This window comes from Mustela putorius, unplaced genomic scaffold (genome assembly GCF_011764305.1).
Source record: "Mustela putorius furo isolate JIRA1106 unplaced genomic scaffold, ASM1176430v1.1 tig00000151_pilon_pilon_pilon, whole genome shotgun sequence".
Classification (NCBI taxonomy): domain Eukaryota; kingdom Metazoa; phylum Chordata; class Mammalia; order Carnivora; family Mustelidae; genus Mustela; species Mustela putorius.
The window spans coordinates 14944437-14970887 of NW_025421296.1; the positions used below are offsets into that span (position 1 = coordinate 14944437).

Consider the following 26451-nt stretch of genomic DNA (forward strand, 5'->3'; position numbering starts at 1 on the left):
GTCCTTTTGGAATAAATCATGGGATTGAGCTTCATTCAGATGTGGTGGAATATGCCAAGGAAAAATTGGAGAGCTTCATCAAAAATAGTGATAGCTTTGATAAGTAAGTATTCACATCTATAGTTTTGGTTTGAAAGCAGCTGATAAGTAGATATATGACATGTGTGTTCCTTAGTGCTATTAGTTACTGATCCTGAATTACTCAATTGAATGCAGCAAAAATCAGTGTGGTATAAAATGACTGAAGAAATTAAGTTAGAAAAATTATTTGATACTGTAATTTTTGTTCTATCTAAGCTTATAGTAAATTACAAATAAATAATTTATAATTCTGTATTACCATCACTTTATTAGTGATAGTACTGTTTCATTCATTAGATAGCATACAAGTACTTTTTGGAAAAAGAATGTAAAGATGCTTGGCTTTAGAGAATTCTGGAACTGGTTTTATACCTTTGGAATGGTATTTAAGAGATCTGCCCTCTTTATAAAATAAGGGTGATACTTGTTAGCATACAACGGAGTTTTTAAAAACATTGAATTACCTTGTAATATAGCTAGAGATAATTATGATAGAAATACCTTGATCTATTTTGTGATAGGGGTATGTTTGAGCAATTTCTTTAGAAAACCATGGTTTTGAACTCTTATTTTGCCTCAAAGAAATACTGCACAGACTTTGGTCCTTAGCCTGGTAGGGGAATCTTCTTGGTGTGTAACGTTACCAAAATTCAGCAGCGTCAGAACTATGGGTCCACAGTGTCTTGTGCTAAAATCCATGAACTCTGTGAGATTGTAAAAATTTGACAGCATTTATATCTCTCAACTCATATTTTTAAAGAAAGGAAGTTCTAAAATCTTCAAACACTAGCTTACAACTCAGTCACCTTCTATAGCAAAATTTTAGCACAAAACCAGAGTTCCAACTTGGGCTTTTTGGGAGTGGGTCTTCTTCACTCATCTCTCTACACCCTGGCCATGACCATGGAGTTGAGAAATTGGAGGTCTGAGTCAGAGCTGAGGGTTTTTTCCCAGAGAGTCTTAAGCTTGAGACAGTACCATGAAGAAAGCAGGGAAGACCCTGTGAATGTCTGTTGGAGTGTATTTTCCTTCTTTTCCATTCTCTGCCTTTTCTCTCCCTCCACTTGCTCTTTGCTTTTACTCCCCTTGCCTTTGGCCCCATGTTCTGTCCTCTGGCAAGTGGCACTTGATTGGTTGAAGAACAGAAAACTGCTACAAAATCCTCAGTGTTACAAAGGGAAGGAGAGGTCTTGTGTGTATAGGTGTGATTGTAATTGGGTTATTAAAGACCTCAGGCAGGCTTGAGAGAGTTGGAAAACGTTCAGGTTTATTTTGTTCTATAATTAATACAGTGTATTTGAGCAAGCTATTTGAATTTTCTGCATCAACTTGCTGAATACCATAATTTATCTTATTTCTGTTTGTCTTTATAAATAGTTAAAATTTAATTCACATTTTACATTTTGAATCATTTTTCAAGTGCTTACCGTGTTGGTTCATTTTCTATTTCCAAGAATAACAAATTGTTTGACAGAAATAAAATAGTTTCTAGCCTGTGTTGTTTTATAAGAACTTGGGATTCAATTTCATCATTCTTTTGTGTCTTGTGTTTCTGATGATTTGTAGTATGTTAAATACTTAAGATATGAAATGGGAATTTTTTATATTGTTTATTAGAGGTATAGAATTTTATTGAATTTATTGAATTCCTATTGTATGTGTTTTGATGTTGAAAGAGTGTACACATAAGGACTTTGTGAATACATTTGAACTTAGAAAATATAAAAGTACTATTAGTAGAAACCATTGTTTAAGGTCTAACTTAAGGTCTATTATATATTAGATAGAAATACATTTCAGGCAGAACACACACAAGGATGAACCTTGAATCACTGAAACACCTTTGTACAAGTATCTCTGGAGCTCAAGTTTATTGCTGAAAAGTGGGCATGGTCCTGGGAAAGAGTAAAATATGTCTTTATTCAAAGAATTTCTATGTTGATGTAATTTAAATATTAAATAATCCCCAACAGAGAAGTTCGAAGACTATATTTGTGTCTCGATTTAAAAAAAAATTTCTGAAATTATTTCTATATAATTGTAAAATGATTAGATTTCCTTGTATTTCTTGAGTTATTCTGTTAAGCAGATTTGTTACTCATAAAATGATGAATCATAAAATATGGTGACATGACTGATATAAATGCTTCTTTATAATTTTCAGTAGTCTTGTCATTTTAGTTAAAATAATTAGGCTTTTTAATGTAGTTCTTTCTGAAGTGTTGCAACTTATTTTTAAAACAGATTGAGACATTGATAAACCAGTCTAAAAAAACTAATTCTGGAAATGTTATCTATTCTGGTTTTCAGTAGTGTTATGAAGTGTTAGTAAAAATTTTCAGATTATAAAAGTATCTTGCATACAAAAAGTAGTAAGTACTGGGAAAATGTTTCATTTCCCATAAGGTAGTGAATGGTTGTAAGCTTAGTAAAGTTGACGTGTAACTCATTGGGGTCCTTTTTTGATCTTTATATTACTTGGTTTTGGTGATAGAAATTCTAAAGATATAATGGTTTTCTTTCTATCTTGTGTTTTGATGATTTCTTCACAATTTTTCTTGATGTTTGTGGGTGATATTTCCATTTATAGTAAATTTTTTGAATTAGAAAAACTTGAGGAGCAAGTCATTTTAAAAATCCCATTTCCAAGCAGTTTCATTATGTTTAATTGTATTATGGTATATCAAAATACATATTTTAATTAACAAAATATAAAGTATCTCTGTTACATTATTTGCTATTTTTGTATTCCTTAGTACCCGATCATCCTTGATTATATGTAATACAGAGAATAGATCGCTAAAACCCAATACTCGACCCAATCTTACGTAACCTGTTTGTTTGGATCTTTTTTATCAGTTCTTTTTTCAAAAGTGTTGTTATGTCACTTACAATTTAAATTGCATCTTATAAATCTGTTGGAAATCATAATGAACTCTAAATGTAGTAGATGGGAAAGAATCTATAAACTATATATATATGTGTGTAATATATATGTGTATATGTGTGTGTGTGTGTGTATATACAGTCACCTTACCATATATATACACACACAAATACATATATGTGTGTGTAATATATTGCACACATATATACCATATACACACACACAATATGTATATATCACCCACACACACATATAGTGTGTGTGTGTGTGTGTGGTAAGGTGACTATTTAAAAAGTACAAAGGTGTGTTTTATAAAGCAGACTTGGTTCCTGAGTCTTGAAAGTAGCATTTCTTCTTTTAGAAGAAAGAATCTTTGTTGTAATGTATATACTTTAGTTTAGTTTCCATGCCTTACTCTTGTATCAGCAAATGAAATAATTTGGAGAGGTTACTCTGAATTTACTGTATTTGGAGATGGGCAGGAAGGGGGAACTCTCCTATATGGTTTATCCCTTTGTTCTACCTGTGGTATTTCCAGAATTGCTGAAATTCCCTTATAAAACTGACATTTAATTTCAAAGTTCTTCCTAAATATTGGCAAAACTTTAACAGTAAAGGACCAAATAGAAACTATTTTGGGCTTCCTGGGCTCAATGATCCGTGCAGCAGCTGCTCAACTCTGCCATTGTAGTGCAGAAGCAGCCTTAGACACCATGAAAGTGAGTAGGTATGGGGTGTTCTAGTAACACTTTACAGAAAGATGCAACAGGCTGGATTTGGCCTGTTTGCTGCCCCCTGTTCTGCTCTTCACACATACTCTTTAGAGCACCTTTATTTTAGCCCACTCTGATCTAGACAAGTTTTGGGGCCTAGGTTTTAAAGGCTTTTATGAGGGAAGAAGTTTGCAGAATGTCAAATTATCAGTATTTGTGCTTGAACAGTAAGCAAAATAATCTCTCCAGTTACAGGAACGTGGAAGAGTAAGTCAGTTGAAGTAGCCTGAATTGTAAACTTTTATCCCCTAAGTACTTTGCAAATGAGTAGTAATTAGTATAATATTTGTTCATATCAGTAGTCATGTACTTCTATGTGTACATGTGCATGAGGTTGACTTAGCTCTCTGGAATGTGTGATTTGGAATGTGCCATTACCTTACAGCAGATGAGTCCTCCTATTTCCCCTCAGTTTCAAGGGTTCTGTAGCTGACTTTGGAAATATTCTAACGTCAGTAGCCAAATGAGTGCAGCATGGTCTGATTTATTTGAAAATTTTCATTCTATTTAAACAAGGAGGACTATTGTTTCTATGTAGTTTGTCATACAATGAGTCATGATAGGAGTACTGAAAAACTAATGAGATAATAAAAAATAATGTGTTGTCTGTTCATTAAGTACCATGTACCATCCATTCTAAGTGCTTAGTCCACAGCCCAGCAGGCAGTATTGGTGTCCACATTGCCGAGGTGGGAAAACCGAGGAGTAGACAGGCTGTGACCTCATTAAGCCAGCCTTCTTATTTAGTTCTGATTTAGCTATGGTGATGTAAACACTGATTTATTCTAATATTTCCTCCGAACAGTAAGCTGCTACCCATGGATTACTATTGAGCAACTGAGCTCCAAATAAAAAAGTTGAAGCAGCATTTACTTTTTCATCATCTACTTCCCTCAGGTTAAAATTAAGGAATGCTGTTAACATGGTTAATTGCACCACAGCTTTTTATTACAAAGCACACCTGCTCTGTTCATTAATAAAACTCCCCTATGGTATGAGTTACTTTTGAGGGCAGAGATGACTGGGAGAGACAATGCAGTCCTCAATTTTAGTTGAGGCGTAAGTTTTGTTTTTTGTTTTTGTTTTGAGGCATAAGTTTTAAGTTAAGTGTAGAGTTGGTATTTTAGACTATTTATTTAATTGATTTATGACAGTATCTAGTGGCATAATTTTATCTTTAATTACAGGTTCATTTTTCATGTGATTTGATTTACATTGGAAAAATTAAATGCTTCCAAATCCTGTCAGCTTTGTCATGGGAGTAGTCTTTAAGAGAATTACAGCATACTTGAAGTAGTTTTGCTATCTGCAGATAGATATTCAACATTATTACAAAACAGTTCTCAGATATTTGAATGGTTTGATATGCCAATAATATTCAGATGGTAGTTTTATAACAGTTATTACAGGTTGTACACCATTTTAAATCATGACAAACATTCAAGTGGTGGTAACAAATGCTTGATAATAGTCATCAGAGCTATATATCAGTTTTGTATTTTAACATCAATGAGAGATGGAATGGGGAAAAGTTGGATGGCTTCAAAATATTTATAGGAGAATAAATCATTGTTGAAATACTGAAGGCTCACTTTTCGGTAATGTACCTGCACATTTCCTATAAAGTGTTCGGAGATTGTTTTTGATTCCATGGATTTTCCTAAAGCTTCATTCAATGGAAGAAAAATATGTGTACTTATTCTTAACATTTTGCTTTAAATAATTCTTGAATTATTCTGAGATGAGTTTGGTGCAGTTGGAAGGGAAAACACTTGAAAAGGTAAAGTCTTTGTTTTTTTGAATTTTACTTTATTCAATAGTTTAATAATTGATTGTAAGTCTTTGAATGGTATAACTGCATTTGGAGATCAAGATATAATGTTTCCCTGGATTTTCTTCCCAGTGGAAAGTGTTGAAGTTTTGTCTTGTTTTGACTGAGTACTCATACCTCTTAAAACCCAAAATGTGTATTTTGACAAAGTGTTTTGAGAAAAAGAGGTTTCTATGATTCATTTGGCAGATTGTTTTGGATGAGATATAAGAACAAGGTAGAATTTTCTCCTATGACCTTGAAATCATTTATTCCATTGGAATAATTGTCTAAACTTTCAATGACAGCATCCTGTGGCACATGATAAACTAGGTGTGCAAATTTTCAGCCCCCACTTCAACAGTGTATTGAAGGGGAATGTTGTTTTTTCTACTCTCAGTCAGCTCCTAGACCTAGACTATCCGTCTAAGAGGGAAGCTGCAGGGCAAGGCTAGGTCACCCTGATCTCCTAGCAGCTTATCAAAAGAATTATATGGGCAAGTTGGCAAGGTCCCTGCTGTGAGGAAATCATCTGTCCATCTCCAGACGAAGATATACCAACACGCACCTATAAAGAAAACCACTGCTAAGGTAAGTGATGAGAATCCCGGTGTTATTTGGGGCAAGTGTTCATGTTGTAAACCAAGATAATATGTGCTCTATATTTTCCGCAATTGATTTTCAGTGTACACTTTAGTAAGAGTGTGCCATATATTTTCCCCTCTGCATAAAAGTCTAAAAACAGTTACTAGATTTTCAGATTTAAATCAGCAAGTGATTATATAAGTCTAATGTGAATCAATCTGTAGTTATTACATGTATTTCAGACTTTATTTTGTATACAGATAAGTTACATTGTTAGGTATAATTCAGTATAATTTAGGAGTATGAGTCATCTCCATCTGGGAAGTTGTGTTTTAGAAATTTTTTTCAAAGAATAAAAATGATTGCTACTTTTCATTTTACTAACGGACAAAATTTTAACGAATTTTCCTAAATTAAGAAAAAAAATTAGGTCAAGCACGCGTGAATCATACTTTTATGAATACAGTACTAACCACATAGGAAATGCCCCACTCAGGTTTTGTATAGTATGTGGTTGATGTGAAAAAATGGAATTTGGATTTTCCTTTTCACTATTTTTAACCTAGATTTTATGTATAGATCTATAAATAGTGTAGTACTATTTTGTAATAAACTGAAAACTTCTGGTTAGTTTATTGCTGAAGTCTTCCAGATTATACACAAGTTGTATTTGTGGTTTAAAACATGTCCTTTGCCTCTGTAGAGGTTTGTGGAAACCTAGGTGAGATGCAGCGTTCAGAAGATAGTGAAAGTCTACGGAAGAAAATGTTTTCTTTCTTTTCCTGTCTACATTGGAAGACTGAGTAGGAATTGTAATTTACTTTGATAACATGGTAGCCATCATCCACGTCTCCAGTCACTTGTTTAGCTCTTTGTAAATATTGGCATGAACATGATCTGACACAGGTAGGACCATATCCATAAACATTGCCCTAAGCATTTTTAAATCATAGACTTTCTCAAAAAATATTCTTAGCCTTAGAAACGATATGGGTTTATTTATGTGAAATGCTATTATAAAAATAAGCCATAGTTTTAATATTAGAATACCAAATGTCTAAGTAAGACCCTCAACTATGTACCTAGTTAGAAATACTAAAGCTCATCTCTAAGTCCTTTATTAGAAAAGATAATCCATTACCCATTTATTTTTTATGTGTGTGTGTGTGTGTGTGTGTGTAATTGCAATTTGAGAATTTTTTTGTGTTCTTTACTGATGTGAAGGATTCATTTATTACTGGTAGAAAAGATCAAGCCATAATTACAAAAAGGAATCCCCAGATAAGACAGTCTCTGGTAGATGTTTTTCTTAATAACCACTAAATTGGTAGTGTTAGAGTTTTTTTGTGATGTGTTTGGCATGTGAATTTTCTGTGTTCTAGATGTTTTAGTGCCAACATTTAAAAATATACAGTGTTCTCCCCAGTGTTACTTTTGTCCCTGCAGTTTTACTATTTTGTATTTAGAAATAGTCCAATACTTTGGAACATCTCAAGTTTGATTAACCTTTCATGTTTGAGTATTCTGTTAAAGGAAATTAATTTGACTATGGTAAATGAAAGTGTAAAGATCCCATATGTATTTGTTAGAAATATATGTTCCATTTGGATTAGTAGAATTTGATAGATTTAGAGATCTGATTTTCAGTATAATGATCCTTTGTATTACTCCCTAAGTGGAAGCAAATGTACTTGTTTTAATCTGTATTACAGGGGACGAAAGCATTAATTTGTTTCCTAAAATTATGGTGGCTTATTTAAGATCTTCAGAAAGGCCCCCCAAAAGTGCCTTTCAGTTATAGAACAGTTGATTTATTCATTAAAGACAAAGGTTTTTGTGTTTTTTTTAATTATTTGAGTTTTGCTTTTTTAATTATTTTGAGAAAAACTGTATTCTGTAGCATAAGGTTATGGCTTTCTATAGCGATTAATTTAGTAAAACAAGAACCATCATATTGATATAGAAAGTGCCATAGGCATATATTTTTCCTGTAACTTTCTGGGCAAGTTTCTCTTCTAGCCCTGAGCTTTTTTTTGGGGGAGGGGTTCATGTTCAAAGTTGGCAGGTGGAAAAGTTGACAAAACATATGTTTTTTATATGGTTCACTCAGTAAATACACTTTGAGGACTGTAATAGGTAATGGAGATACATTTTAAAATTACAGAAGAAATACTCACAGAAGTAACAGGAAAACCAGGAGAATGTTTCAAAGGGTAGATTGTCTTAAGGAGAAAGTATTTGAAGCTCTTAGTTACAAGTGATAGATAAGTAGAAGGGTATTTGTTTAGTATCTTCAGTTTATGTGGCTGTTGAAATATGCACAAACACACACATTCTCACAACTCACCCACCCCTATACACATAAATATAAAAGAAGTATTGAGTTATTTTATATTTATTTTGGACTAAATCTTTGAAGTCCCATGTGAATTTTATCCTTAAAGTACATTTCGATTTGGACTGGCTGCATTTTAAAGGCTCAGTATCCACATGTGGCTAGTGACTACCATCTTGGCTACCATGTACCTCTAGATTGACCTGTCTCATCTTTCAGATCTTGACATTTCTCAGGGAAACTTTCTCTGGTTCCATAGATCTGTCCATTTCCTTTCGTCCTCGGTTTTATGGAATCCTATTCCTTTCCTTTAGATAAAGCATTTATCATAGTTGTAAATCTTTATTACTGTGATTCTTCGATGTTCATCTCTTCAACTAGATGTAGGCATGATTGTTTCTCATTGTCTTTTCAATCTTTACACAAAACGGATGCTCAGTAAATAATATTTCACTTAGCAAATTGTACTTATTAATAGTATAAGGAAATTGACCAGAATCACACATTTGGTTTCAAAATCAGGCACTGAATTCTTTCTAATTAATTTTTTGGGATGAAGACATAAAAAATATCACTTATCTGAGAAGTGGTTTTAATTATAAGTTGTTTACTTGCAGTGATATTGTCCTAGGTAATAGTTCTCTAAGCTCTCTTTTATTTTTAGTAGGTAGAAAGCTATTAAAACCATAAATGTATTTTTGAGTTTATTTAACAGACTTAATAAAGAGGTTTTAATAATTTAATTTTTAAAATATAAATTCCCGAGGAGTCAAGATGGCGGAGAAGTAGCAGGCCGAGACTACTTCAGCTAGCCGGAGATCAGCTAGATAGCTTATCTAAAGATTAAAATATAAATTCCCTGCTCATATTCATCCTGAAAATAAGACTAACTTAAATTATTATAAAATTAAATTAATTAAGATGAATTTTTAAAAGAATAAATATTTTTAGATAGACTTCATTGAAAATAGTCTAACTTTCTCATTTTAAAGAATTCTTATTGTGAGTTTGGTGGAAATGATTAAACCACATGATTCACGTTATCCTGTTAGTTAAAAGTCAAGAAATTGTATTTTGGCCATATTTTAGACAATCATAAGTTGTACCATAGTCTTGAGTTTAAAAGGAATTTAAGCATGGTCCCCAACGTAAGTTAGGTTTACACTTCCTATGTACTATGCAAATAGAATGAGGTACTGTTAAGTAGAGTTGGGTAAGATTCATTTCTAAAACTAATATTTGAACTGTATCTTGAAGGGATAGTAGGCATTTATCAAGGGAAGAGGAGAAGGAAGGGTATTTCAGTCAAAGGAACAGCATATACACAGATACAGGGTTTCAAAACATTTTGGAATAGTTCCACTAAACAAGTGGGAGCACACACAATTGACCCTTTAACAACATGGGTTTAAACTGTGTAGAATGGCTTAAATGCAGATTTTGTTATGGTATATTATGATAAATATGTTTTCTTCTATTAATATTTTCTTTAGCTTACTTTATTGTAAGAATATAGCATACAATACATGTAACAAACAAAGTATGTGTTAGTCAACTGTTTATGTTACCAGTAAGGCTTCTCAACAGGTTATTAGTAGTTATGTTTTTTGGGAGTCTTAAGTTATACTCAGATGTTTGAGGAAGGAGGTTAGCACCCCTAATGTCTGCCTTGTTCAAAGGCCAACTGTATTCAGTCTGGCTACAGCATAGTATTGGCTGGGGACAGTGTGGGGAAGGCAGGGCCAGGAAATGAATCTGGCACAACAATTTGATGTTAAGGTCATAAAGAGTCCCATGTGGTACTGTATGGGAATTTCACCCTATACTGTGCAATAGGGAGCAAAATGATGGAAGAGTCCTAAAAAGTGTGAGCAGAAAGGGGATAGTTACAGTGAAAGAAATAATTGGACATGGACTACCTTAGTGTGGGGGGTGTGGAAAAGAGAGTAAACACTGATGACTCATGCCACCCCAACCTCACACCCCTTCCCCCACTACCCTTGGCCCCTCCACTAAGAAGACAGGATACTGAAGACAAGGCATAATTCTGGTAAATTCCTCTTTAAATATTAATGAAGATAATGTCTCTGTGTTTTAGTGAATTTCAATGGAAACTTGTGTAATAAATCTATTAATTACCAAAGGAATAGGATATGTTTTACAAAGTAGAAATGGTTATGATGCAGTCAGTGTCATTTTTCACTACATGCTGAAACTTGTAACGTAAATCATTTCATTCTCAAATAATAGCCTGATTTTGCTGTGTGGTCATATTAACTTTAATCAACTTAAAAGTAAAAGGATATTCCATGAATTAGTTTTTTTTAAAAGATGACATGTTTTATTAGTGCATTGGGGTTTTAATTAAATTTGTTATATGTTAGAAACTGTTTTCCGAATTGTTAAAATTTAAGGACTAAAGTAGAAGTCTAAATAGGGTAGTTTGTAAAAGCATAACTACATACCATGAACCAACACTGTAACCAAAACAAGTGGCCTGGATAAGATGCCTTTGCTTTGAAACTGTATCTCCTTCTGTTGCATTGGGAGATCACAGGGGCCAAAGCAGCAGTAACATCTGTAACAATACTGTAACATAGCCCTACTAAAATCTATTAGGAAAATCTCCCTAATCTTAGTGGTTGCTAAGGTGTGTGGTCAGGGCATTGGTGTCTTTTCCTAACAAAGCTTTCCACTGTTAGCCATAGCAAAAATAATCAGAGATAAATACTGCATGAGCTCTTCCCATTGCCACTGACCCGTCAGCTTTTTTTGGAAAGAGCAGTGAAAGGTGAACCTTTTCTTGTTTGCTTGACCCTTGTGATTCTCATCCTTAGTATATATCATTTGTGGCACATCACAAGAGTGGTATCCTGAGGGGCTTTTCATTATGTTCATTTTTTTAAAAGATTTTATTTATTTATTTGACAGAGAGAGAGAGAGAGAGAGAGAGCACAAGCAGAGGGAACGGGAGAGGGAGAAGCAGTCTCCCTGCTGAGCAGGGAGCCCGATGCGAGGCTCAATCCCAGGACCCTGGCATAATGACCTGAGCCGAAGGCAGAGGCTTAACCAACTGAGCCATCCAGGCGCCCCTGATTATGTTCATTTTTTTAAGCCCTAAGTGAGGGTTCACTGTGGCAAAAAAATAGATCAATGCTTTGAAAACATGCACTATATCATTGATGATAAAACAATATATTTGACTAGTTAAACTTCATAAATATGATATTTAAATAAAATTTCGTAATGATATTTTATCCTAAAATTAATTTTGGTAACTTCACTATTTCAAAGAACTGAATTATGATATTTAAATAAAATTTCATAATGATATTTTATCCTAAAATTAATTTTGGTAACTTCACTATTTCAAAGAACTGAATTATGTTAAAATTTTTTAGATCTGATCTTTGTTTAAATGAATTAAAATAGATTTGTTTTTTCATGCAGATTTGAGTTCTGTGAACCTGCATTTGTGGTTGGTAATTGCCTCCAGATAGCATCTGACAGTCATCAGTATGATCGAATTTACTGTGGAGCTGGTGTCCAGAAAGACCATGAAAACTACATGAAAATATTACTGAAAGTTGGAGGCATTTTAGTCATGCCTATAGAAGATCAGGTAACTTCTTCTGTCCTTTGCTTAAACACAGTAGTTTAGTATGGGAAATAAAATCAGTGAAAATTGGTTGTAATTTTAGACAAGTACACTTTATAGATCTATATATAGTAAAAAAAAATACAAAAACCTTGAAATGGATTCTTAATTATGGAACCAAAGAAAATACAGAAGAAATCCTTTATACTAGGATTTGAAGAGATTGGTCTTTTCACCAGAGCTTAGCCACTACCTGTGTGGTGGTTGCCGAGTTGCTTCCTAACTACAGTTTCTTTACCTGGGGCTTTTTAATTAAATGTGATGGTCTCTACTAACTGCTCAGTTTCCAACATTCTTTAGTTCTTTAAACATATAAAAAGAAAATCTATTTTGGATTTGGTTTGTACTGCTTAAATCCATTAAAGAAACAGGTAAGTTTTTAAATCTTCATTTAATACTAGATAGACTTATTTGAAAATATTTTTCAGCAGTTTGCCTGCCCTGGTTTAGAATTACTAGGTATATTAAATGTATGAAATACTGATGTATTCAGAAAATGGGTGGATCTTTCAAAAGGAAATTACTTAATGTATGAAAATACATTTCAAAAAATCTTTAATATTCGTATTAACCTAAGTTTGAGATGTTTAAAATGCCCTGTGTTTTATACAGTAGAAGATAAATTTTATAAGACAACTGGGACCTTGCTGGATTATTTTGGAGTTTATAATCCTAGGAGGAGTCCCTTAACATCACAGCATATTATTTGCAGTTCAGTAGATTTCATCATTACCCTGCACTGTGCTCTGTAGCAAATTATTTGTCAGTTATTAAAAAGACATAATAAAAACGTTCATTAAAAAGCATTTTTAGAAAAATGTTACTTGAATGCTTCCACAGTTGAGACTCCCAGATGAGCAATCTTCTGTTTTCTCTTAAAGATATATTTTCAAATACTTAAGATATGGCTTCCCATTGGTATTTTATTAAATACTAATTATATACTATTATGCTAATGTCAAATACAATGCACTGATTTTTATAATAGAAATTGAAGATATTAATTCAACTTGATCAAGCCGTGTAACTGAGCTAATATTTTTTTCCAAGGACTGGGGATGGGTTTTTGCCAGGTAGGTAAAACTTCTAATCCTTTTGTGATTAATTACATTATTTATGAAATACTAATTTGGGATTAAAATTAGAATCTGCATTGTATTACTATAATGGAGCACCACCATGAAGTTGAGTCTTTGGTACACTAATCAGAACATGGTTTGGGGGTGCCTGGGTGGCTCAGTCAGTTAGGCAGCTGCCTTCAGCTCGGGTCATGATTCCAGGGTCCTGGGATCAAGCCCCATATTGGGCTCTTTGCTCAGCAGAGAGCCTGCTTCTGTCTCTTTCTCTGCCTGCTGCTCTGCTTACTTGTACCCTCTTTCTGTCTCTCTGTCAAATAAAATCTTAAAAAAAACAAAACATGGTTTTATTAGCATAGTGCTTTAACCAAGCAACAGAACCTATGTGAGACCTATATTTTGGGAGCCACTAGCAGGTGTGGATTGGAATAAGACCTCTAAAAGCGGGACACCTGGGTGGCTCAGTTGGTTAAGCAGCTGCCTTCAGCTCGGGTCATGATCCCAGTGTCCTGGGATAGAGTCCCACATTGGGCTCCTTGCTTGGCGGGGAGCCTGCTTCTCCCTCTGCCTCTACCTGCCACTCTGTCTGCCTGTGCTCGCTCTCGCTTCTCTCTCTCTGACAAATAAATAAATAAAATCTTAAAAAAAAAAAAAAAAAGACCTCTAAAAGCTATTGGATCCCAAATACAGCATGATGAGTCACTTGACTATATTTGGATATTTTATTTACATGGACTAATCTTTTCTTGAGTTGCAAATATTTGTCATTCCTTCTGTATTACTTCATGGTAAGTATTGAAATGAAAGTAATTTGGTTGCATTCAAATAGAAATGATTATAGCAACCACAGGGGCATTTATTCCATTAAAACAAAATTGTGACTGTAAGGTGATCACATTTCTAGGATTAAGCTATTCTGTTTCTGTTTTTCCCTCTAAATAGTTAACACAAATTATGCGAACTGGACAAAATACTTGGGAAAGTAAAAATATCCTTGCTGTTTCATTTGCTCCACTTGTGCAACCAAGTAAGAATGATAATGGCAAACCAGATTCTGTAGGACTCCGTAAGTAACTGTTGGTCCTTTCCGATTGAAATGTGACTTAGATTGTTCAACTCTTATGTTTGGGATTTAATGGACTACGTAATTATGAAGAATTAAATAAATAGGCAGTAATATCTTCAGTAGATTTAACTTTTTTGTGGAGGTGGGTTAAAGCCCCTACCTTGCACCAGATGCTGTTAGCTGCCTTCAGGGACATATGAAGAGAAGGGGCAGGTCAAAGAAAACATGAATTTATTAACTATAATTGTGAATTTACTACGTATATTAAATTTGTTGGCATTTTCTATACAGAAGGACAGCAAATGAAAAAGCCTTTGTGAGCTGAAAAGTGCTTGGTTGTCCAAAACCAGAAATAAGTTTCAGGGTAGTTGAAGCTCATTGGTTAGAGTGTAGAAGGTATATTATAAAAGACTTTTCTTAAACTGAAAGGGAAAATCAGTGTTGGTGTGGACAGAGGTAGAAAAATAGTGGACTATGTGGAAGATGGTTGTAGAGGAAAAAAGTACATAAAGTTTTCCCTTGAGTAGCTAGCTGAGTGATGGTACCATTTGTGCTGTTTGCAAGACTGGCAGTGGTGTTGTTTGGAAATAGGTGTGGGAAGATCAGATATTTTATTCTGGCCATGTTTGAGCTCTCTTTTGGCATGTGAAGGAAAGGTAGTTGAGTAGGTATAAACCTACTGTGTGAGGGAGGTATAAATGAAGAATCTCAATGTAAAAATGGCATTTTAAGCTATTAGAATAGATGAAAGCACTTGGGGGAGGGTGAGAAGAGAGAAGAGGTGTTTGTGTTGGAAACCAAGAAAAAACATATTTCAAGGAGAAGGGAGTGATCTGTAGCTGAAATACAAAAAAGAGGTGAGTAGTATTAATTGGTTTGTGATTTATCATGGTTTTGGAAATCAGTTATTAAGGTTCTGTACCAAAAATGAACTTTACCATGGTAGACTTCTTTCTATAATTTGCTTTTTTAAATGAATTATTTCAAAGTAATCTGGCTTTATATTTAATTTTATTTTCATTTCATTTTACCCTCTTTTGAGCTTTGTGATTTTTGTGGCCTGTTTTTCCCTGTTCAGGTTCTTAACCAATGGAGAGATGGACTTGGTGGAGAGATAGCTAGGAACTGAAATGTCAGTTTTATTACCTAATCAAAGTAGGTGGGGGAGTATGGCTTAGGTCTGCACGTTAAACTATTTTCTCCCTCCTGTTTTCCAACATTAGAATTATAGGTTATTTATGTCAGTTTTCTTTAACCTATCATAACTGGTTAGAAAGTCATACAGAGAAGTAATGAAAACAGTTCTGTGACACTGTTTAGTCTTGACAGTGGCCTAACTTAACCATTAACTTAACTTAACCTAATGTAACCATTAGCATGGTGTATGCCTGTAAGGATACAGATGAACCAAAGGATCTCTGTGCATCTCTGTGGATCTCTGTGCATCAGCCACTTAGGTATTTTTCTTTCTAATGGGCACTGTCATAGCCTGAGCATTCCTCTTTATCTGACAGTTTTCCTACTTTAGTGTCCTTTTTTTTTAAAAAAGATTATTTATTTATTTATTTGACAGAGAGAGAGAGAGAGATCTGCACAAGTAGGCAGAGAGGCAAGCAGAGAGAGAGGAGGAAGCAGGCTTCCTGATGAACAGAGAGCTTGATGCGGGGCTCCATCCTAGGACCCTGAGATCATGACCTGAGCCGAAGGCAGGGGCTTAACCCACTGAGCCACCCAGATGCCCCTTTAGTGTCCTTTAGAAGAGTGTGGTTGTAAGTGTGGTTTTACAGTGACAGAGTTATGAATGACATGGATGATGATTGGTTATAAACGGGGAATTTTCATTCTCTCTCAGTTTAAGGATGTCAGTACAAACAGATCTGAATAGTTAAAAAGAGTGTCCTTGGTTGGGTTGAGCAACATGACCATGAATGTAAAGTAGGGATAAATTTGGTTCAAAAGGATAAAATGGAAGACAAGCCTGAATTAAAAAAAATTAATTATGCCTCTAAAGTATTTACAGGTGAAATGATCTGTCTCAGTTTTCATCAGAGTAATATGGTGGGATTGGAAATAGAAATGGCACTGCTGATGAAGGAAGAGTAGCTGGAAGGGGTCGTTGTTGAAGCTGAGTGTCCAGTACACGAGATAACTTATACTGTTAACTCTCTTGGCTATACTTGGAGGTTTCTATAATAAAAAGAAAAAAAAAATTACCAGTTTGCAATGGCAATTTATAAAAATGAGTCAGGAATTGTGATGTTGTTTAAAAAAAAAAAAAGCTTCACTACAAATAATCACAGAATGAAAAATGTTCTGAAAATATTATTTGTGAAAGTTTAATAGGGTGTTTGGAGAATAAGAACAAGTTTTCTCTTCTGTTAAAATTGCTTTCTGTTTAGAGAACATTATTTCATTAATTATAGGGGGTTAAAATAAGAATGTTACTCACCCCCCAAAAAAAAACCACACACACAACTAAAAACATACACATGCAAGTCTTTGCCAAATGTATTTTGTAGCTATGAAATTACCCATAATAAACAGTTACTAAATGTAATTACACTTTCCTCAAGCTTATTTTTCTCCACTTCTATGGTATACACACTGCTCTAAGTTTAGGGCAGGCCCTTTAGAACGGGATGAAAGGAAAAGGAAAAGGAAAAAAACTATCAGCTAAAGAAAAATTGTTTCCTTTATACACCACCCATCCAATATTTCTTTCTGTATTCCACATGTGTGGGTGTTCTACACCAAGCCATTCTCCAGTCCTGTGCAGATACCAAGTAGGTGTCCTGTGATCTAACTCCGTTCTGACACTAACCAATGTTAGCATAGACCCTAAAGCTTAAAGGGTCCTATCCCACAAAGCTTCCCCCCTCCTCCTCTAGCTGGAGACACCAATCACAAATACAGGTTTTCATCTATATTTCTGATCTCCTGGCTATAAATCAAACTCCCATGACCCCTTTCTAGAGTTTGATAATTTGTTGGAGTGGCTTACATAACCCAGGAAAACAGTTTACTTACTAGATACCAGGTTTATTATCAGAAGATCTGACACAGAAACAACCAGGTGGAATTGACTCATGGAGGAATCCCAGAAGTTCTCTGAACCCTTTCAGTTAATGCTATTTATGGAGGTTTGATTGATTAAATCATTGGCCATTTATGATTAAGTCAACCTACATCCCCTATTCCCCTTCCAGAGGGTGCTAGTGAAAGTCCTAGTCCTCCAAGTGCATGGTTGGTTCCCCGGGCAACCAGCTCAGCATCCTCAGTCACCTTGGTGAGCCCAGCTTACCACAAGTCCTCTCATTAACGTAAACTCAGGTGTGATTGGTTATCACTTACAAATTCCAAGTGTTTTTAGAGTTCTGTGTCAGGAATTGGGAAGCCAAATGTGCATTTCTTGTTACAAAATCACAAGGGATAAAAGAAACTTCAGAAATTGTGGCACTAAACTACCTTGAATTATATGGAATAGTTTCTGTTTTTGTAGGCTAAAAATGGCCCCAATTTATCACTTTTGTGAGTTTGACCTCAATATAATGCCTTTTTAATCTCTGTTAATAAACAAAAGTGAAAGTGCTGACTGCTGGGTTCCTTTCTGTTCAGAGAAACTTTTGGGAAACAAATAGAGCTTATGTGTGTGTGTTTGTGTGTGTGTGTGTGTTAGAGATAAACTTAATTATAATTTTGAAGTGAAAGCTTTAATTCAAAATAAAATTTTAATAGCAGTTAGGATTTGCGATCTAGTCCATTAAATCCTTATCTCATGACTGGAAGCATTAGAAACAAGGGAGTGTTAAAGAATAGAAAATAATGGGAGAGTTTTGAATATCTAGGGCTGAGAATTATCGAGAAGTTTTTGTATCATTCAGAAAAACTTAAATGCAGCTCATGTGGAAACTATTTTAGGACTTAAGAAAAGTCTGAATCTTTTCCATTGTGGATCTGGTTTGTTCTTTATGAAGTTCAGGTATTCTGGCAGTTTAGGATTGAAAGATTGTAAGATTCATCATTCTAACAGTGTCCTTGGAATGGTAGTGTTGGCAGAGGAGGAACATAATTAAGGTGTGAAAAGAGAGGACAAAAAATTTAAGAGGTTCAAGAATAAAGACGAATTACAGCTCTATTTCTTAGTTCTTTAATAATTCCTAAACGTTTTTTTTTAAAGATTTTATTTATTTATTTGACAGAGAGCCATCACAAGTAGGCCGAGAGGCAGGCAGAGAGAGAGAGAGAGAGGAGGAAGCAGGCTCCCCCCTGAGCAGAGAGCCAGACGTGGGACTCCATCCCAGGACCCTGGGATCATGACCTGAGCCGAAGGCAGAGGCTTTAACCCACTGTGCCACCCAGGTGCCCCTCCCAAAACTCTTTTATGGATTTATTTTCTACTAGTTTGCCCTGCTTTTTCAGAGCTTTCCTCAGGCATAGGCCTTTATTCTCTGTCTACACTCCCTCTTAGGTGCTCAAGGAGAGGCTGACGGCTCCCAGATTTCTGCCCCCAGCCCTGACTTCGCTCCTGAGTCTCGGAGGCATGATTCAGCTGCTTGTGTTTGGGCAGGAGCCTAGACTGTGAAGTTAAATGCCCATGTGCAGGTCCCAACTCACGTCACTTATTACAACCTCTGTGACCAGGATCAAGTTTTTCACCTCTGTCTGCTTCCTTTTCCTCACTTCATGTGAAATGTGTTATTGCCTGTAACATGATGAAATGGTGATTAGTGTGTCACTGTTGTTTTTCTTCCTGAAATCTCCATTCAGGAAACGTGATAGACATTTCAGATTTTGCACAGAACAATTGTGCTTTTCTTCTCCCAAGCCACTCTTCCTCTCTGTCATGTCAGTAATTGGCTGTTAGCACCAACTAGTTTCTTGGGCCAGAAATTCTCCTACATCCAATCCCCATACATCCTGTCTTCAAAATGTGTTGCAAATTTGTCCAGTTCTCTACATGTTTGCAGCCACCCTCCCTTACTCCCATCTACATCAGAGCGTGGTCAGATCTCAGGTGGATGACCGGAGTGTTCCAGCTGGTCTACTCCCTCTCTTTATGATCCATACTCTACAGAGGAGCCTGAGTGCCATTTTTATTGCATTTCAACCCTGTTTTTTAAAAACCCTTGAGTAGCTGCATGGCCAATACAAGGCACATTTTTTACCAATGCCTGCAAGGTCACCCATGATCATACTTCTTACCATTTTCTTCTTGCTCTGAACTTCATCTACACTAGCCTTCTTTCAGCTCCTTGAACATGCTAAGCTCATTTACCCCTTAGGGCTTTGCTATCCCCTCTGCCCCAAGGTATTTACGTGGCTCTTTCCTCTTGTCATTTAGAGCTTAGCCCAGGCATGACTTCCTCAGGGAGATGTTTGGACTCCAGTCAGAAGTAGCTCTACCACCATGTTACTTTCTTTGTCATTGGTGTTTTTTTCCTCCTGTCCTCTTTTTCATAATTATTTTTTTATCTACCTCCTCCCCTAAATACATAATCTCCATAAAAGCAAGGACTTAGTCTGAAGTATCCACTATATGTGAGTTATTTAATAGTATAGTAGGTGTCATAGAGTTTAACACAGAGGTGTTGAGTGAATGTTAAAACAGCTTAAATAGTTTTGGGAGGTAGGCAGAGCAGGTGGTTATTTTACACATTTTAACATATAAGGGAGGAGCTCTCACATGTTTTTACTTACCGATGTTCACAACACTCCATTATGGCAGAAGCAGGACTTGAACTCAAATTTTTGTGTGGTGTTTCAGTTTCCATCTCATACAGTTGAGGGCAGGCCCAGGAACAAACAGTTTCTAACTAAACATGCCCAGTCTGGCTCTTTGGAATTCTTTCCTATTTCAGGTTTCAGTAGGGAGTTGAAAAAAGACAGTTTGAAGAAAAGGTTTTATAGTAGGCCACTTAGGTAGGTGCTGAGGTATCTTTGAATCAGTCTGAAAAGTCTCCCATGCTGGAGTTTAAAAAAACCAAACCAAACCAAACCAAACAAACAAACAAAAACAACACAAATTTATCTCCTGTAGGGTATATCTAATTTGTGGTAGGGTCTGGTGTTCAGAATACAGGAAGGACTCTGAGCCTTGGACAGGATGATGTACTGTGCAAGCCTAGAGTGTACAGGGCCCTGTGGGGAGGACAGAGAGGAAATGCTGTGTGGCCCCTTACTCCTGGAGCTTTTATAGTCTTGTGGTATAGAGATACCACCACCAGAGAGTTCCTAAGGAAGGCAGGATTTCATAGGTAAAACAAAAAAGTGTGCAAGGGAAGTATCCAGAAAAGAGTACCAAAAGTGAAGAAATAAAGCTAAATGGTGAAGATTTTTTTTTAAGATTTTTATTTATTTATTTGATAGAGAGAGATCACAAGTAGGCAGAGAGGCAGGCAGAGAGAGAGGGGGGAAGCAGGCTCCCCACTGAGCAGAGAACCTGATGCGGGGCTCGATCCCAGGATCCTGAGATCATGACCTGAGCTGAACACAGAGGCTTAAACCATTGAGCCACCCAGGCGCTCCAAAGGTGAAGATTTTTTAATGCTGTTTAACTGGAAGAGGGTTATGTCCTATTTTGTTTAAGCATTTGAGGATACTTGATGATAGTTTTATTTCTATAGGGCTGGAAACTTTGTGGGACTAGAGTTAATTTCTGTATATATAAAGTATTAGAACAGGTTACAAAGAAGAGTATGTGTTCTAGGGCTTATGCATTTATAGGTCTGTGGGAAATGGGAGTGAAAAGACAGGATAGGTTCCAACTGTGATGTGTTTGATAAAAGTAAACATCAGTAACTTAAGGAAATCTGTGATGTGTTTTGGGGTTATTAAATTATTGACAGCATGATTTCTGGTGGCCTTTCACCTATGAACCAGTTCTACTTACCAAATTACAGAGAAAAATTCTGTGTGTGTGTGTGTGTGTGTGTGTGTGAGTAATAGCTTTAAAGCTCAGACTGAAGGAGCTGTTCAAATATTGCCTTTATTTGAGTTTTTGGAATCAATTGTTCTTATATGATTTTTCAACATCAAAAAGTATAAGAAAGGTATAGTATAAGATGTCTCTTTTATTCTTGTTCCCTAAGTACTTCATTCTCATGTAGCCTATTTCTAAGTTCTTAACTTATTCTCTCAAAGAATTTTTATGCATATATATGGGGACATACATTATCTGTGCACAGAAACCTTTCCAGTATCCACAGAATTTAAAGATTTGTTATTTTTATTTTTATTTATTTGACAGACAGAGATCACAAGTAGGCAGAGAGGCAAGCAGAGAGAGAGGAGGAAGCAGGCTCCCTGCTGAGCAGAGAGCTCGATGCGGGGCTCGATCCCAGGACCCTGGGATCATGACCTGAGCTGAAGGCAAAGGCTTTAACCCACTAAGCCACCCAGGCACCCCAGTAGCCATAGAATTTAGAATGGTGGCTTGGCAAATAGTAGGCATCTTGAAGTCTTTGTTAGATGGAAGTTAGAGTAGCTAAGAAATACTTGTTTTGTTCTGTGAGGGAATGAACAATATATTATGTTTTACTTTTTTATGTTTTGTGTGTGTGTGTGTTTTATTTTTTTTTATTTTTTTGTCTTTTTTTTTAGCCCCCTGTGCTGTCAGGAATCTCCAGGACTTGGCTCGTATTTATATTCGACGTACACTTCGAAATTTCATAAATGATGAGATGCAGGCCAAGGGGATTCCTCAGAGGGCTCCACCAAAAAGGAAAAGAAAGAGGGTTAAACAGAGAATTAATACCTACGTATTTGTGGGTAACCAGCTTATTCCTCAGCCTCTAGACAGTGAAGAGGATGAAAAAATGGAAGAAGATAATAAAGAAGAGGAAGAGAAAGATCATGGTGAAGCCCTGAAGCCCGAGGAGCCGCCTCAGAATTTACTGAGAGAAAAAATCATGAAACTACCCCTACCTGAATCTTTAAAGGCTTACTTGACATATTTTAGAGAAAAATAACTTAGATCAAGAAGAAAGAATACCTACTGATTATTCCTTTAGTCTTGAAAATGTAGCATTTGTTAGGAGTTAAAATTCTTTCATCAGAGCATACTATAGTGGAAAAAGTATAACTTGTTTCTGTCTTAGTAATTAAAAAAAATGATGTATTCAGTAATTAAAGAGAATCCCTTTTATAAAATATATTTTTCTTTAAATCTTGGAAAATGCTGTTTTAACTCAGAGTGACTTTAAGAATGGAATGCAACAATACTCAAGATTTGTGTACTGTAAATCCTTTTCTGATTCTTTATAGATTTCTAGTGGTTAGGCTTACATTTAATTTTGTATAAGGCTAAATAATTGTTAAGCATATACTGATTTTTGAATTGTAGTTGTTTGCATTTCCTGTATGAAAACTTTCTTACCTAATTAGAAAATCAAATGCTGTGTAGAACCACTTACCTTACTTTGTTGCAGTCACTATTGCTGAGTTGCTATAGTATTCCGGGCAATATATGAGTGCAATAACAATACAAATATTGAATAATTTAGCTTTAAAAAAAAAGTTTCATGGAATTCAACAGCACTGCTACTTTTGCTTTTGAATCTATTGCCAAAAGACACGGGAAATGATCTGCTTCTCTCATAGAGATTTTAAGAGCACATCAAGTGAGTATTAAATAAAAAGTATATACCTAATACAGTTCTTAATTTGTGTGTGGTCCCTTTACATTTTCAGTATTTAAAAATAATGGGGTTATCTTATTTGCTGGAGTTTCAGAAGATAGTACATTTAGGATTGGTTTTCCTCTTATTCAGTGTATAAAGTATTTGTTTTAAAAAAGAATATCCATTGTTCTGAATGACTGTTGACAGCACAGACAGGTAGGGAGTAAACATGGGTAACAGCCTCTTTCTGAGTTGTACTCAGAGGCAGGACCAGAGCAGATTTGGTCAGCAGGTGCACTTTAGCCAAAAGAACCATTTAAATATTTGTCTTTGACAAGTTGGAACTGATCTAGCCTACATATGCTTTGAAATTCATCTTTGTGTAGTGTATGAGATAATCACAGGAATTGTATGTAGATGCCTTTTTGCTTTGAAAATTGTGTTCAGAATCATAGTATAATCTTTGGGACCTATGTTGTGCTCATTTAAGTTATCATGGTGTTTGTGGGGTTGTTTTTTCTGGGTTTTTTTCTTGTTTTTTTTTTTTTTTGGTAAAATTATAATGATTTTCACTTTTTTCTTCATATTACATACTTAAACTATCCATCATTTGACTATTAGTTATAGCTTTATTGGGGATAAAACAGGTAGTAAATGCCATTGTTGGTTTCTTTTCTTCCTACTAGGACCTGAAAACAGTCATTCCTTGTTAAGAAAGTATACAATGTAACATATTTACTACTTAGTGTCACATGGATTATGTATTTTTGAAAAGGAAAAATTTGAGAGTAACACTACCAACAGCATCAGTATTGTAGTAGTTGATCAAATATGTTTAAGGAAACCCAATTGATGTATATAATAAAGGATTGTTATCTCTTGAAAGATTAACTATTAGTAATATACAGATGGTTTCAAACATCTCGGGTAATTCTACATTTTTAAAACAAGTGTTTGAAATATTCTAAGTTATGAATTCTCCTAAGTAAATAAGGATATTTTAGTAACAGAAAGGATAATTTCATGGAAGGTATTTGTTTTATACCAGTGCCTGGGGTTAGGGGTTAGGGTTTGGAGTTGCGTGTATCTCCACAATTTTTTTTTAGATGATTACTAAGCTGTTACTGTTAAGAAATGTCCCATCTCATTTCTGTCAAGGAAAAAAAAAAAAAAAAACCAGTTTTACATGATTGTCATCTGTTAGGAATGTTCATTTTATTTTAAATTAAGTGTTTTAGAGGTTTAATACCAAGTTCCCAATGCCCACATATTTTTATCTAGCTCCCTTCCCCTGGCCACCCTCTGCACACTTTGTTGGTTTTGGAGCTAGTATCCAGTTATGTAAACATAAATAATTCTTAAGTGATGATTTTACTATTCAAAAGAGAGTTTTTGTTAAGGATATATTTTGAAGATTGACTTATTCATATGGTCCCTTACTCTGTTGACCTTAGCAAAGTGTACAGTAGATTTTCATGATCATTATATGTTTTTTTGTCATTGAAATGTATCTTTTGTGTTTTTAAATGCATTCATTTTACAATTGTGACTTTATTTTTGAATTTAAATGAAATAGAAATAAAAAATGAAAATTCAAGTGAAAAGCCCTTTTATCTATTAGTGGGAATATATTAGAATGATTAAGAATATTTTGGGTTTGTGTTTATTTTTTAATGAATTTACGGTTATTTGAATATGGTTAATTATGCTTTTTTAGGCAAAGAAGTAGCAAATAAAGGTTAGATAAAATTGAAATTGATGAAGAATATATTCATGGGATTTTAGCAGCCAGATAAAATGATAGAAATAATCTAATCTAGGTTTTTTTGGTTTTTTTTTTTTTTTAATTTTACGGAAAGAAAGTAGGCTTAGGGAGATAGCATGATTTGCCTAAGACAGACAGCTAGATGGAAATGGCTTGAAGTAGTTTCCAGCATCTGATAAATCCAAGAAAGCTTTAGCAGCACCACTACTACCAAGAAGATTATTTAAATCTATACCTCATATTGGTTGACACATTAGGTTCTAGTTTTAGTAAAGAAAAAAATGTCATTAAAATAGCATACATAATGGTTAAAATACAAAAAATGTTAAATGTTGATTTCTAGCTGTTTGAGAGGATACAAATGAAGTGCAAAGCCTGAAATCATGGGAAGGTCTTGGAAAACTATTTTAAATAAACAGTTGCATATTAATTAAACTTTGTTCTCCAGTGGCCTGGCTTTTTTTCTTTTTAATTTAGAAAATCCCAATGCATCTATGACTATATGCTTGAAGTATTGTATGTAGTTGTCTGTATTCAGACATCTCATTTCCTTTTGACTGTTGACACTTCTGAAGACAGTATAGATTTTTTAAAAATTTATTTTTATATTCAGTAGATATGAAGAATATTGAGAAGATATATGCAAAACCCAAAGAATAAGTAATTCAGTGTACCTGTAAGTACATGTGTGTACCTACAGCTAGCTTTGACTACTGGCATTACCATGACTTGTGTTCCCCTTCCTAATCTCCTCTTAATTCTTCTCTGGGGTCTTCCTTTTGTGTTTATCATAACCTTGCCTTTTGCTGTAGCTTTAGCACATATGTTTGTATCTCTCAAGAATATATCACTTGGCTTCATACATACTTAGCTTTATATTAATGGAATCATACTCTGTGTATTCTGCAGGTTATTTTGTCACTTTATATTGCCTTTTCTGAGATTGCTCTGTGTTGTAAATAGTTACGTTGTATCCACGACTCAGTTTAATTAATCATTATACTGTTGATGGGCATTGTTGTTACATCAGATACTTTGCTTGTCAACATTCTTAAACATGTCTTGTGACTGTATGTGTGCAAGACTCTTCATAGATTGTGCATCTAGGTGTAGAATTCCTAGATCATAGAATATGTTTATATTCACTTTCACGGGTGGTGCAAATTTATTTCCCAACATAGTGTTAACAGTGTGTTTCTTCCTACAGAGTTTAAACGTTCCAGTTACTGTTTAACCTAACCTATATTTAATAGTGATTTTGCCTATTTAGTAGTATGAAGTGTTAGAGGGGCTTTGTTACTTATTAAGGGGGTTTTATACCTTTTTGAGTGTTTTTTTGGTTTTAAGTTTCCTTTCTGTAAAGTTCCCAGTAGACTCTTTTGAAAATGTTTTATTCCTTAGTTTCTTTTAAAGAAATTGACTTGTAGGGTTCCTTTTGTAGCCTGGCTATTAACCAATTGTAAGTTATGTGTATTCCAAAATCTTTCATTAGTTTGTGGTTTCTGTTCTCATTCTGTTTGTAGTGTCTTTCTTGAATTAGATTTTTCAATTTTAATTGTTAGATTCATCTTCACACAATATCAGTTGTGTGAAGTTTTGGATATGAAAATATATTGAAAATACATTTTGAAAAATAATATGAAAATATTAGCCTATATTTTCTTACAAAAGTTCTGTGATTTTTGTCGTTCACATTTAAGTCTGTAGTACACTTGCTATTGATCTTTGAGTAAAATGAGAAACAATACTTTTTATTAATCTTTAAAATTAATTTTATTAATTATTAATTAATATTTA

At 34.7% G+C, this 26451-nt stretch overlaps 1 protein-coding gene across 7 annotated transcripts in view; it reads left to right on the forward strand.

Annotated features, from left to right (window-relative positions):
• PCMTD1 (protein-L-isoaspartate (D-aspartate) O-methyltransferase domain containing 1) overlaps positions 1-22931 on the forward strand; it is a 63475-nt gene extending 40544 nt beyond the window's left edge. For 3 of the 7 annotated variants that reach the window (XM_045075799.1, XM_004777516.3, XM_013048432.2), the window contains 4 exons: positions 1-103; positions 11922-12093; positions 14148-14271; positions 21871-22931. In XM_045075799.1, coding sequence (XP_044931734.1) covers positions 12040-12093; positions 14148-14271; positions 21871-22238 — 546 coding nt within the window. In that variant the 5' untranslated portion in view covers positions 1-103; positions 11922-12039 and the 3' untranslated portion in view covers positions 22239-22931. The other 4 variants (XM_013048433.2, XM_013048434.2, XM_045075800.1 and 1 more) reach the window with 4 other exon arrangements.
• The last annotated feature ends 3520 nt before the right edge of the window (positions 22932-26451 follow it).